Source organism: Seriola aureovittata, chromosome 19 (assembly GCF_021018895.1).
Source record: "Seriola aureovittata isolate HTS-2021-v1 ecotype China chromosome 19, ASM2101889v1, whole genome shotgun sequence".
NCBI classification, from domain to species: Eukaryota; Metazoa; Chordata; class Actinopteri; order Carangiformes; family Carangidae; genus Seriola; species Seriola aureovittata.
In genome coordinates this window covers 18,559,669-18,574,458 of record NC_079382.1, presented here as the reverse complement: position 1 = coordinate 18,574,458, position 14,790 = coordinate 18,559,669, and the positions used below count along the sequence as shown (strand labels likewise).

Genomic DNA, 14,790 nt, shown 5'->3' with positions numbered 1-14,790 from the left:
TGTGACCTCCAAACCTGCACCCCCAACTCATCAAGGTACTGAGCTTCCCTGAGGCCAGAGGCAGCGTTTGTGATGTCCTTTTATTCATTCTGTCTGAGAATCAACTGTCTGCTTAACACCAAAAGCACTTCAATAATTGAGTCGTCCCTTCATCACATTTTTGCTGCTCCTACTTGCCTACATAGTCACTATACCCAAAGCTCGTTGAATAATTCAGCGAGTCCTCAATGCTTGTTGTTCTAATGAATGATTTATGAGTCTGGGTGCTGCCTATGGTGAGTGGGAGGATCTGGACTGTGAGTGCCATCACTATGCGATGACTAAAAAGCGGCGAGAGCGGCAGATTTAAGACGAGCAAACCAAAAGCTTTGCCTACAGCTCTCTACAGGCGGTCTGCGGCAGCCCCGGTTTGAGAAAATGACACCGGCGGACTGATGCTGAGGCAGTGCCCTCTCTCTAAGTGGCACAGCAAGTTTATACAGCAGCTTCATCTGCCAAGGTGAAGCACATCAGCACGCAGGCCCGGATCATCTGACAGTGTGTTTGAACTTAAGAAGGGCATCAGTAATTAGTGAATGTCTAATATTCCCTCATAGTTTATACTGGAAGTATAAAGTTTTGTGGACGTAGAAAATATTGATTTTTGATTTCGAGGTCATTTTCCTCACAGAGCCTGATAAAGACCTCTGTGACACTGACATGTGTTTCGTAGAGTTGGAATGATTAGTCAATAAGTCAGTCGCCAGAAAATCAATTGCCAGCTATTTTGATAAATAATTAATTGATTAAAAATCTTGCTCCTTGTGCCAGTTTAATACTACTGCAAATTTGAATGTTTTTCAGCTGTTGGTCAAAGACATTAAAAGGTGCTATAAGTAAGTTTTCTCTGCCGCCACACATGGTTTTTCTTGCGGGAAACAACGATCAGTATGAATGGAGTTAAACTCTTCTGCCTCTGGTAAAAGCAGATGTTGAATTGCATGAAACTGATGTAAATAAAGATTGCTCCTTTCGGTAAAAGAAGCCAATATTGTCACATGCATCTAACCAGCAACTAACAACTGTCTCCACAAGGATCTCGTGTGTTAATTACTCAAAGCGAGGACGCCATGTTGATGTTCAGAGAGAAGCCGTACCTGGATGTCCCTGTACGTCAGCAGCAGGTTGATGACGATGTCGACTGAGAGGCACTCCACGTTGTCCAGCCTCTGTTGGATTCGGTTGAGCTCGGCAGCCAGCTCCATGCCAGTGTACAGCTCACGAGCTTTCCGGATCTCGTTCAGAATCGTCTCACGGAAATACTGACTGGAGGACAAAAAACATTGGTTATAAGTATGAGATACAGCAACACGTCTACGTAAAAGCTACCTCGGCTTCTCTTATTTAAACTTATCATGTCATGACATGCTTCCTTTGACTAAAAAGCAGATGTTCTGTGCTAGCATGCTCCGCTATTTATTCAAGATAAACAACATCAATAAAAAAAAATCCAATTAACACCAGACTAATCAAATTGTTTTATGTACCTACGAATCTCCCTAAGGTGCTATTCCAACATGATTGGAGTTTCACTTAATTTCCTGCATTTTCTTACTGTTGCTGATACTTCACTGTTACACAATTGCATAACTTCCGATTGTTCTCCAGTGAAATCTTTAAGTCTTAAATTAAGTCTACATACAGAATATTACATACATGAAATTAATCTATATCACAGATATTTTTTATAAAAGTGTCGATTATTGAGAGCTATAGCACTAAACTCTTATTCAGATTCATAACCTTGTTTCAAAATTCAGAACTAAAGTAAAAAAAATTTGAAAAGATCCATGAACAAATGATCGTCTTCTGCGGATTATTGTTGCTTCTCTGCTGAATTCAGTTTACCTTGAAGAGAGTGACAAGGTTAAAGACTAAATTTCAAATAAATGCTCAGTACAAACTCTTATTCCCATAATAAATCCGTTCCATGTGAGTCTGCTGACTAAAATTAAATTAGCTTGAAATTAAACCTACATGACATTGGAACGAGGCAACACTGACACCGATGAATACACTGATTTATTTAAAAGGCCGATGTCAGCCCATTGCAGTACAGTCCACACAGTAAAGCACACTGTCAGTTCATAGCACAGGTCTCAGAGCCATGAGGCATAATGCATTTACTATGTAGCTGGTTGGTTATAAATAGGTATTACAGTAGTCCTTCACACAATGTACAGTATGCATTTAGGTCAGATTCCAGCAACGGCTGAGCTTAAATCTGTCTGCTGTGTTCGCTGGTTATAACCGGCGAACACAGCACAGAGATTCATAGATGCTGGTCTCCAGGAGACAAACGCTTCATCAAAGTGCACTTTTTTCTTTTCTGCCTGTAAAACCTGAGTCACTATTCCTGGAGCTGAGCTTCAACTAACTGGCAGCTTCATTGCCTGTTGGCAGGAAAGCCTAAAATATTACCCCAGCAACTGAGGCGGTGTAAATGTTTTTTTTAAAAAATGCAAATCACCACGCAAGTCAAAGTTGAGGGATGCACCACATAAAAATAATTACAGCAAGTAAAAAAAAAAAAGGAAGAGTGGGACAGTAAAACAAAGACCTGTGCTGAAAAACAGTCACAGTGCTGCTCAAACATAAACACCTAGAAGCAACAAATGTCCTCTACAGGAACTTAAGAAGATCCTCATCTGTAAAGTACCTAATTTGTCAGCCTTCACCTTAGTTTGCATTTAATACATTAAACAGTTGAACATTGTTTCCCTGAATAACCTTTGCTTCAAACTACAAACAAGGAAATTTGGGCAGTTTTTGGGCATTTCACATGTGCCCTGTCATTAGCACTAATGTTACACTCCTTTCAGAGGAACTTCTTGTTTGCAGAAATTAAGCTTTAAATAGATTTTTCTCTTCTTCTTCCTCATCCTAAAACCCACTGCTTTGTCATCACTATTGTTATGTTGTCAGTAGTGTTTCCTTCAACAATTTCCAGCACCAAGGATGATCATTAACATTTTCGTGATTGCAGGGAAATAACCGTTAAGTCTATTCAGCCCTACAAAGCCAAGACGCAGCAACTGCTTCTCTGGTCAAAACTGAGTTAGGACAGGGATCTGCCTGAACTTTTAGCATCTGTTTTAACCTAAAAGAGACTGATAAACCACAGGAATGTATAATTTCCTTACAAACCAGTGTGTAACTTCCAGAGTGAAAGGAAACTAGACAGCTAGCTAAAGCAGGACAGATACGGTTAGCCTTAGCTTAAGCTAAAACTAACTTTACTTGCTGAATTTTCCCCTTCTGTGAAAAGTGATTGAACATTTACATTTTCATGAACAGACAATTAAGTGTGTTTTCCCACATCACTAAATGAGGCAGTAGCTAGCTAAATCCAATCACAACGGGGAAAAAACTGCTAAAACTCCCGCTAACTGAAACTAATGTTAGCTTAGCAGGGTTGCAATGATACTGTCATCTTAACTTTTGATGAATTAGGTGATTTGGTTTGGTTAAACCACATATTAAATTGTTTTCGTGATTTAAAATATTAATATTATACAGAAAGAGATACACATTTTACTGTGTGTTCCCCTTCATGATCCAAGGCCAAGCGTAATATCTGCATTTTTTACGTCTTTTTGTAGCATAGACGGCATAAAATTAAGGCTTTACCACTTTTCTATTTGTCGCAAGAAAGCTTAAAAACTTGAAATAATGTTTCCTCATTTTCATTGCTTCTGCAGTTAGTGGTCTCTGCTGTCGTACAGCAGTACTGACCTCAAAAACAGGATGTTTGTATTGTTTATCATTCTTTATGTGCTACGTATTGGTGGCAGTGATGTATATAGTCTCAATAGCTTGTGTGTAAGTGCATCGAAGTGGATTGTCCGCCCATCGCTGTACTTACTGGGAGTTGGCCTGCGACACTTTGAGAAGCTGGATGAAGCGGTCCAGCAGGGGCATGCAGATGGGTCCCAGCAGCATCTCGAAGCTGGGCTGCATCAGCTCGGTCAGGCCCTTCATCAGGCTGCTCTCACAGCAATACACCTTGTTGTGGGGCGTCACCATGTACGGGATAAAGGTGTAGTTGGCTGAGCATGTCTGTTGATGCAAGAGACACAGTTTTTGGAAAACAAATATCACTACATTTAAACATCACAGGATTATTTTAGTGTGTCAAATGAAATCTGTACTTTATTCTTTACCTCTTTTAAAAAAAGGGTATAAACTTTGTTTAAAAAACAAAAATATTCAAAGCTTTTGTTTTTCCTCAAATTTACACCGACTGAACAAGCTACACTATAAGACCCATTTAGTAGGTTTCCTGGACCTTTCAATAGTAACACATGATCTTCCTCAGCAGATAGAGTTTGTCTAGTGGTTTTAAGATTATAGATATTTAAATACTTTTCATCCTTGCTGGATTAAAAATTGAAAGTTGAAAGTTTTGCCTGATCTACTTCTGTTCTCTTCTTGAACTCCACCTGCTGAAGAAGGCCCCGTAACATGATCAAAAGCTCCAGAACAGCAAGTAAAAGGACCTTGTGGTGAAAATCGTCTACTTTTAAGGTCAAGAATAAACTATAGTCTGGCTTATATGGAGCATATTGTTGCTGTTATATGTATTAATAACCAAACTGAGAGTATAATGTATTATAAGCAAAAATAGCCTTACAGTACAAAGTGTGCATTTATAGTACTGCACAATACACACCCTCATTAAACAGTTACCTTATCGAAATTACGTAACAAACAAAACTCTGTGCAGCTGACTTTATACACACACTTCAGTTAAACATTACATCATGTGTGGAGGAAGCAGATTGCCTGGGGCAGGTCAGAACTGTTTAGTTAATGACACAGGGATTCGGCTCTGATCCGTCTCCACAGACACTAGCATACGTATATGTGGCGTTGTCTGCGGTGAGCCGGTCTAAACAGGCAGCAGCTGGGGTGGAGTGATCTGCATCAGCAGTGACACCTGCATTAGGAACTGCTTTCTGACAACAACAAACACTTAGAGCAGCGCGCTTACAAAATCCACTTGTTCATGCAGCCTGGCGCTCACGAAAATGGAGCAGACGCAGAGGTCTCCGCCGCTCACCTGGTGCAGAGCTCTACCCGGTTATTTGCTGCAGCTGAGGCATTCAGGAGTCATTTTTGTTTCGTGTCTGTTTCAGTTTCAGCTGCAGTCGTACCAAAAGTGTTCTTCTTTATTTACTGAGCTCTAATTCTTGTCATGTGTGTTTTGTCTGGAGGTAGATTTCTGTATCTGTGTTTGTTTTAACTTCACATTACTCTCCAGCAGTGGTCGCGATGCTCCTGTTGAAGTTTCCTGCCACTGCTGAATAAACAAAGAGGAAACACGTGCGTGTGGTGTTTACAGACAGCACAGAGAGAAAAGAGACGGCAGGAAAACCACCGTTCACATCCTCAAGTAGCAGCCGAGGTCTTTTCAAGGAGAGCTATTCCAAGAATGTCAGATGTGCGGTGAAACACAACATGAGAGCGTCTGAAGGCGATTGAGCTGCCACCCAGCTGCATCCTGACGGCTTTAATATTCTACCGTGGTTGCAGCTTTTCAGCAGCCTCTTTTAGAAAACACACCGCTGCTGCTGCTGCTGCTCTCACTGCAGACTGAAAAAAGGAAGTGAAAGGAAAGTGCACTTTTGAAACAATGAAAGCCATAACTACTTCCTCGTGTGCAACAGTGGTTCATGACATCACTGGTCGCTTCAATGGCACTGCAAGCCTTTCAGAAATAAACCTGTGACCCCTGTTTCTGTTAGGTGTAACCACACAGTTGCAAAACCCTGACACTATAATTAGCTCTCCCCTGTGTGTGTGTATGTGTGTGTGTGTGTGATTCATGCCGTCATGGGGATCACATGACGGCATGATGCATATTTCAGAGCGGCTGCAGGTCATTCGAAGCTAACCTCCGCTAGTCTGCACACAGGTTAACAGGTTTCTGAGCCACGAGTGAAACACATGTGACGGCGCCGGCTCACGGGGAAATCTGGTGAATGTGACTGAGAGCGAGTCGGTTATTCAGCGAGTGAGTCATCTGGGTTGTTAGCCTTGCCGATGGTCCATCTGTCCATTTGCAGTTACAGCAGGATTGAATTGGAGCCGCATGCCTACTCACTCACCTTCTTCACAGAGACACAGACACACACACACATACACACACACACACAGAGCTGACTACAACTAATAGCACTTCATTTATATGACTGTTTCAACAGCCATTAACCCATTGAGGTAGTCATGACTAACACGGCCTCTTCCACCCAGGCCTGAAGCTTTCAGAGTTTGTACCTGTGGGCTGCGGATGCTGCAGATCTGAAGTCAGTGGGTTGCTACAGTGAGTGAACTTACACCAACACAAAGGAATGAATGTGTATGCAATTACAGTAATTTAATGTACACCAACAGAGGCTAATTGCCTGGGTTTTCTACTATCATGGTGGGTTGTTAAATGCACTTAGTTAAAACGAATTAGCAACACATGCTTTTGTAACAGCAGAGAATAATCGAGCACATGCACCTGTAGTGCATTTGTTTGTTCCTCCCCGACCAGCATGATGTCCAATCATAGCTTGGCGACTGTAACAGCAGCTGTCAGGCTCGACATTTCTCCCACTCTGTGGCTTTGGGGAAGTTAAAAGTGAAAGACAAGCAGCCAAACAGAGTCTGGTCTTAAATTTTCCTTAAATCAAGCGAAGTGCAAGTTCAATCAGGAAGGTTACAATTCTCTCTCTCTCGCTCTCTCCCACCCCACATCTTGTGATCAGATTTCACCAAGATCTCAACCAGCCAATCATGCTGTCGCTGTCAAACTTTAAAAAGGGGTTTCTATACTTCACACAGCCTCACCCCCTTTCAAGTGTGGTGAGGGTCCAATCGCCAAAGACTCTCCCATCTCTCACTTTTCCTCCCTGGTTTTGCACATGGCAATAAAAGTTTATTCGCTCACTCAGAACGACGTCTCTCCTGATTGAAATAGTATAAACTAACTAGATGATGTGATTTTTGCACGGGTCTGAACACAAAGAATACAAGGTGTAGGTCTTTGTAACACCATAATGTTTCATTTCTGGATTGTTGTGACACATTTTAACTTTGTCAAACAAAAAAAACCCTGCAGCTCCTGTGATTTGGATATTGTACTGGGTCATATTTTGATTTCAATAATACTTTGATAAATTGTTCAGCCCAGGATTAGAAGAGAGATCAGAGCGTATTTTGAGCTGTGAAAGTTTACTGCTTTATTTGCTGTGTGGCACTGAATGGGAATGAGAGTGATTAAAACTCAGACAGTATAAACATTTTGTTAATTACGGAGCATGCAGGAAAAAAAAACAAAAAAACAACATCAAACAGATGGAAAATATAAATGAATACAAACTTTGCAGCTATTGCACTTCAAGCACACTTACAACCAGCACAGAGGGATCGTTTAGAGCACACGCAGCAGTGCAGAGGGCAGCTGGGTGCCTTAATACGAGCAGGAACAAAGACAGCGAGTGCACATGAGGGAGCTCAGTGAGCTCACACTCTCACACTGTGAGTGATAATCAGCTCTTCTCACATGGTACGCGTCAGTGTCAGAGATCAGTACATTTCATGCCTCACAGGTACCACCTCCTTCCACTTTGAAAAGCCACTTAAGAGAGATAAGCCTTTCATCTGAGTCCTGACCATGGACTCCTGGACAACAATCAGCCTGCTCCTGCTGCTTTGATCACACTGTGCTTTACTTTGTGATCAATTAGTCAAATCAATTTTCCAATTTTGATAAGTGAATAATGATTTTAGGAGATTTATCAAGCAGGAATGCAAAACATTTCTTACTCCCAGCTTCTAAGATGAGAGATTTTTCTGCTTTTCTCTGTTTAATATCACTGCAAATTGAATTATTTAGAGTTTTTGACTGTTGGTTAGTCAAAATAATCAATGACAAAAACATCTTTTCACTGTTGTGGCAATAGTTGGCAGCCACTATGCAAACTGGGGTTGTAATAAGGCTCATCGGTGGTTTATAATGACCAAACTACAGGGTTTGTCCTCTACACACTGCACTAATAACATATGCTATACTGTATGTACACATGCTATTGTATCAGGATCTACAGTAGGATGTGACTCAGTAAAGAACAGGATTTCCTTAGTTTTAAGTCGGCTCCTTATTTGAATGCTGCAGCTTTTGCAAGTCAAATTGTCATAATGCTTGTGCCCATGCAGTAACTCCTGAACCGGCTGTCACCTGAGAAAAAACATCTAGAAATTGAAAGAGAAGATGTTTTTTTTATTTTTTTTTTTATTTTTAATTTCTGTGAAACGGAGTATTTATCACAGCTCCTGAACAAAAGTGGGCTGCAGAGGAGAAAACCTTTACAAACACAGAGAGGAGAAGCATAAGGTGCTAGACACTGTGCTCCATGCATGTTGTAGAAAAGCATATTCTTTGCACCACATAATATGTGTGATGTGTGAGCAATGGGTGAGTAATGTGTGAAAGTCAGAGGCGAGAGGGAAGAAAAAAGAAAAAAAGAAAGAAGATTGCTTTGTGTACTTACAGTGTTCTTCTGGCAAATTATCTCCTGAAAGAAGAGAAGAGAAAGATGCACTTAGAGACTCAACAAGAACATTTTCTCCTAAGGGCAATTCTGTTCTGGACACAGTGTTACTGAACGAAACAATACAGAAACTACCAGTTCAACCAAAATCAAACACATAATACCTGAGACTGTTACATTTCATCATGATAACAATGACCTTCTGGGAGTTCGGCTGGTTGAGAAATACCTAATGAATGTCTCTGGTGATAAGCTGTGATGTTGTAAGCGTACATTATGTCGTAACAGTTGCGGCCAGTGATGCACCGGAAAGGATAAAAATGTGAAATCATAATATTAATACTAACATCATACTAATTCATAGTAAATGGTCCTGGATCTGCCCCAAAAATCTTACGGGTTGCTCCGTCGCCCCTGCCCCAATTCTCAGAGCTGTTCAGTCCAAATCAATTTTTCATTTTTGTGACTTCATTCCGACTCGAAACTTCCTGACGTAAGAGAGGAAGGTCTCCAAATATTCAAAAGGTTTTGCAAATATTTTTTATTTTGTAACCGTTCAAGTCGAGCGTTCGACTGTGTCGCTACATTGGATGAATATTTGAATTTTCGGGGAGGGAAGGCATCGCTCTGTAGAATGACACAGCTAAAACCTAACGATCTGAATCCCTGACGTTTAGGTGGTAGCTCCCCAGGCTACAGAACGATAAATGATTAACCTGTCCTGAGTCTAAAGATAAAGGTTTTTTAGTAATAGAAAAAAAATAGTATTGGTCTTTGTTTAATCTTTAGCAAGTTAAATAATGTAAATATTACAACTTAAGGCCTCAAATGCTTCAGTGCTTGTTGGGTCACGTAACACCATCTTTCAACATGAAAAAGGGCGGGTGGAGCTGCTGAAGGTTGGTGAGACAACCTTGAAACTTTACAACCACATCCACTTCATGCATTGATTGGCCAGGTCTGTGGATGTGTGAAAACGCGCAGGGTTTTAACTTCTCTCGATGACATGATGTGTCTTAGTGTTGTATAAAACTAGATATTCTGCCCCTGGAAGGATTGTTTTTTGATACATTTTTTATATGTAGGCTTTAAAATGAACGAACCATCCAACTCTGCAACTGCCACAATTTCTCCTAATTCATTTTGGGAGTTTTAACTTGGACCACATACAGTACATATATCGTTAAACCACAGACACACAAATGCCCGAGGTGCCAAATCTTTCATCACACATTAGATGATTTGGCTGAGCTGCTAAAAAGGAAGAGCAGCCACTTCACTTATTTAAATTACATGGCACAAAGCATCACCGTGTCCTCCTAGAACTTCAGCAATCACAAATGAAAGGAAGGAAATCCTGAGCACACAACAAGCACATACAATCAAACCTTAGAATAGTAGGTGAAGAAAATCATAAGCTCTCAACCTTCCATTCATTCTCAAACAGATTGAACTTGTGTGTACAGAGAGACTATTTTATTCTGTAGTGAAATATGGCATATTTTTTAAAAAGGAGCTCCAGTATTTAAAGAAAAGCCCAGAGTTTAAAACAGCACCGCCTGATAGAGATCAGAGGAAACCACCAGAGAGAAGAGGTTGGGTTGAGGAGCTGCGAACCCACCGCCCAGCCAGACGGGTGGGCACCACTACAGACCACAGGAAGGAAAAACGCCTATTAGGTACCAGTTTGCATCGGAGCGGGACTGAACGCCATCTAAAGCAATTACCAAGCATAAATAATAGAGGTTCGATGAATGTGCATTTGCTTTTAATATCATGTTTGTCTTGACTCTCCCCTGACAGGGTGTGCACGCTGACTCTACAGTACAGTGTGGCCGCTGGCCGACGATCCCTGTCGCCATAAGACTCCCCTTCACTACACAAACTACCTACTATAAAGGCGTCAGTGTTCCTCTGCTGCAACACGCCTGCAGCTGGAGGTTATTCGGTGTGTTCAGCCCGGGCCTCAGACTGCGTGAACCACGTCTCGTCTGCTACACGGGAGCTATAAGACTCACACTGTTGTCATATGCTGACGCAGCCAAAACAGCGTTCCAGCCCATTAAAGCAACAACTGGACATTTTAACATGAACACAGTTTTTTGTTACTCTCCACTGCAGATTCCTGTAACATAGTCGTGAATCAATCTATACTAAATGCATGCACGGAAAAAATGTTTGCATATCGTTGGGAATCATGTAACAACCAGAAACCTTATCTTGTAATAGTTTTAGCCAGTGGATGAGTCTAAGTGAGTGCTTTTATTCTGTAGAAATAACTGCCAAGAGGAGTTGATTCTGTGGGTAACTGTTGCTTCCAGGACACACTGACTACAGCGCAGCCTGCGGCCTGATGCGCGTCTGTCATTCACTCTCAACATGGATAAATATATCAGAAGTATTATCAAAATAATCTGACGGGACAGAAGATATTCCTGCTGCTAAACTATTACTAATTATACAGCATTTTGTTGTGTGAAGCTGCGCCTCTGTTCTTTTCCCCTGAAGGTTTTATTTTATAAGAAATGTTTTTTACTTTTACGATGTTAGCAGCATTAGTTAACTTTCCGTCTCGAATTAGCATGACTGCTGATATTCATCATGGTTTAACACTTCAACAAGATCAACCTGTTCCTTGTCTCATGGTCTAACTTCAGTGAAATCTGTTGATACGTTTTTCAAGTTCACAAACAATTAGTGCTGAAAACAGAAGCTCATTGGTGGAAGTTGAATTTTAATTGTAATCGAAACGCAAAACACATAAAAACAGGTGAGCACGAACAGCACTGACATCAAAATATAAAAATACCACTTTAAATTAGTGGTTGATCACTAATTGAAAAACAAAACACAATTGTCTTTCGATGATAAACTCGATTTTCCCTCGGAGACCCAATTTGTTTTGCTCATCCACAACTAAATGAGGCCACCGCTGACTTCCCATCTCTAAATGTTTCATAAATGTGTTTCCTTCCATCAAATTATTGATGCGTTTATGTGCCGCTGCCACCAAATTACATTTCTGTCAATCCTACGTGCCTCACGCCTGCTCCTAAATAAAGCCTTTAATCACGACCATGTGTCAGGAGTGACGAGGGCGGCAGGATCGTCCCGGTTCCTGTTGGTAGTGACGGCTTACCTGCAGGGACTGGAGGGATTCGGAGTTAGTGTCGCAGTACAGGATGATGTTGTTGGCCATGCTGAAGCTCTCTCTGACTCCCAGGTGGTAGAAGAGCGAGGGCTGGCGGAAGGCGTCCGTCATCTCCACCACAGCCAGGTCTGATGGTGAGAAACAGGCAGGTGTTGTGTTAGGCGTCTGTCTCTGCCACCATAGTAATACAGATGCGCTATGGCCAGGGGATTTTGGGGATTTATCAAACGCATATGTGATTGTTGAACATCTCATTACAGGAACCACGGGCATTGATCTGCAACTATAAAGGTTTGTTCACACAGAAAGTTACGTAAATTCAAAAGGCACTGTGAGTGTATATAAAGTCAATGGAAAGACAGTATTGGATGCAAATTGTTGGTATAAAGATGGAAGCTCACTATTATCTCAGGGTGTTTTCACACCTTCACCCTGGTTTATTTCCCCCCTTGGTACGATTCGTTCGGGCAGGTTTGAAAACAGTAATCGCACTCGTGTGGGAACCAAAAGACCCTTTCGAGGAGATGTTCTCAGTCCCAAACGAACTCTGGAGCAGTTTGTTTTCGGTGTGAAAGAGTTCTGAGCTCGATCCGATCCCACTGGCAGGTGAACTCACGAGTTTGAGCTCCCGTAACCTTTTTCCTGTGTTTACTTTCTGTCTCCAGCCGGACAACCTGACCAATAAGAGGAGTGAACGTTCTCACCTGGTTTTGTAAGATGGAATTTTTCTCTGTGTGAAAGCAAACTGAACCAAGGGGAAAATGCTACAAGTTTATAAACTCATTAACTCATTTTTTTAATGGGTTTTTGGTTAAATGCCTGAAATAAGGTCTGTAGTTAACACAAGCTCAAGACATTTACATGTTAAATTCTATGACAAAAAAGGTGGCTACTAACAAGTGGCTAGATGAGACTAGAGAGGTTGTCGGGGACGTGAAACGTTGTCACACGAACACGAAAACAGAGGTATTTACCAGTCGACCTTTATAGCCTCATTGTGTTTATACTCATTTTGCACAAGTGACAAATGCTGCTCCAGAAGAACTATCATAACACCTCTGCAAAACCTGTGCCAACAGCTCTTCTCTAAAAACCAATGATCAACACGTTAAAAACAAGAGCAGATTTTTGTATGAAATTTATACAAATGTAAACAGTGTTGTTGCTAAAGTAAGAAGTGCTTTTAGCAAGTTAAGTGTTTTTTTCAAACAAAAAAACAGTGATGCAATGTTCAAACAATTATTCAATAAATTGATTTGTTGACTGACAGAGAAAACTACAATTGCATACAAACAATTTTGATCAATTAAATGTGCTTCGTGTGTACGAATACTAATCAAAAATAAAATGTTCAGTGTAGCTTTAATCAAATGTGTAAACCTTAATGTAAAACCTGCATCAAATCGAATGGTGAAAGTCACTAACTGTTGAAATGTGGTTTTCATTATAGACAACATCGACTGGTCTTTATTGCTCTGGGAGAGAGAGACACAGCTCTGAGGTCAAAGGTTAATGGACAAATACAAAAGCACATCACGCATTTGTCACCAGTGGAAACTGTATATTGCGAAAGGTGATGCTCACAGCAGCTTTTATTGCAGTCTGTTGTCAGTGATAGATTCTCATGTCAGAGGGACAAGTGGAGCTAATTCAGAAGCACGCTCTTGAAAAACAGAATTACTCCGTCGATGGCGGGGGCTCCACCCACCTTTTCAACACTGTCAATAAATGCAAACACAGTAAATACCACGCTGACTCCAGCTGGACTCAGCCATATGATCAGGATCAATAGGTTAACAGAAGTAAATATTGCCGACTGTCACTCAAGCCAGCGGGGACTACAGCTTCTGGCGAAGGGGTGGAGAGTTCCCAGCCCTGAGTCCGGCAAAACAGACTGCTGTGTTACCACGGAGCTGCAACCATAGTCATATCACAGCCAAAATAAATCTCTCAAATCTTGTATTTAGGAGGTTATTACGCTGGGTGTGTGGTGTTAAACACACTCATCAACCTGTAGAATAAGCATGGCGGTGTTACGGAGACCCTCACATGAGGCGGAGCTGTGTGCACGCCGTCCCCGAGGCCGCCTCCAGCCGCTGATGACAACAAAAACAAATCAACCCGGGGGCTGCACTCCAGTAATGACAGAGGAGCGTCACAGAGATAACACCGCACCCTGTGTTTTTCATCTGTTTCCAACTATCCGCCTCTCTGTGTCAACAAACAAATTACACGGAGCTCAAGAGCAGAGAATCTCTGATCCAGCCGACCGAGTCTTTTCCCCCCTAATGCGCTGATTCAAGCATGCGCCCATCAGAGCGGGCGGACTACTACTGCAGAAAAGCACCAAAACATTCACTCATCCCAACACAATGGGGCGATTTAAAGACTTGCTCACACTATGACTAACTCAGATGATGGGTTGCTCTGTTCTGACCATTTGCAGGCGGTGCATTATGTGTAGTGGTCTGGGTTAGTTCTGCAGGTCTGAACAGGGAGTTTGAACATGTTTCTGATTGCTAAGGAGGTGAGAGGTTATTGTCAATGTTGTCAGTGCAAAACAGACCAAAGTTTACCATCATCTTAAAGCTTGATGACGTTTGAGGGAGAAGAAGTGTGTGGCTCAAGTCAAGTACCATTTTCTTATGTATCCGAAAATCACAAATTTGCCTACAATTGCTTTCAATCTTTGCAAAATATGACGGCCTCTATGTTTTCAATTACCTTGGTTACCCTTGAGACTTGGACTCGAGTCAGAATGAAGAAGGTAAAAATAAATAAGACAGTGTCAGACATATCCACCACAACAATATACCATAAATACCTAATTATTAAATGTATTACCTCAGCAAAGGAGAATATGTTTCCACCTGGGTTTGTTTATTTGTCTGGAGGATTACACAAAAAGTGCTGAACCCATTTGCATCAAACTTGGCGGAGGGATTGGGGCAGGGGTCAGGTACAAACCCGTTACATTTACATTTACATATTTCTATTTCTCTGAAGTCTGGTGTGTGTGTGAGACTCAGCTTTACTAAAACACTATTAGGGGAAAATGTT

The 14,790-nt window shown here is 41.4% G+C and overlaps 1 protein-coding gene across 1 annotated transcript in view; it reads right to left on the bottom strand.

The window, feature by feature from the left end:
- Window positions 1–14,790, bottom strand: part of map3k5 (mitogen-activated protein kinase kinase kinase 5) — a 65,097-nt gene that overhangs the window by 34,574 nt on the left and 15,733 nt on the right. The window contains exons 2-5 of the mRNA XM_056405654.1: window positions 11,719–11,858; window positions 8,580–8,603; window positions 3,905–4,098; window positions 1,137–1,305 (exon numbers count right to left, since the gene is read on the bottom strand). Of these exons, the coding sequence (XP_056261629.1) occupies window positions 1,137–1,305; window positions 3,905–4,098; window positions 8,580–8,603; window positions 11,719–11,858 (527 nt within the window). The remainder of the gene's footprint in view (window positions 1–1,136; window positions 1,306–3,904; window positions 4,099–8,579; window positions 8,604–11,718; window positions 11,859–14,790) is intronic.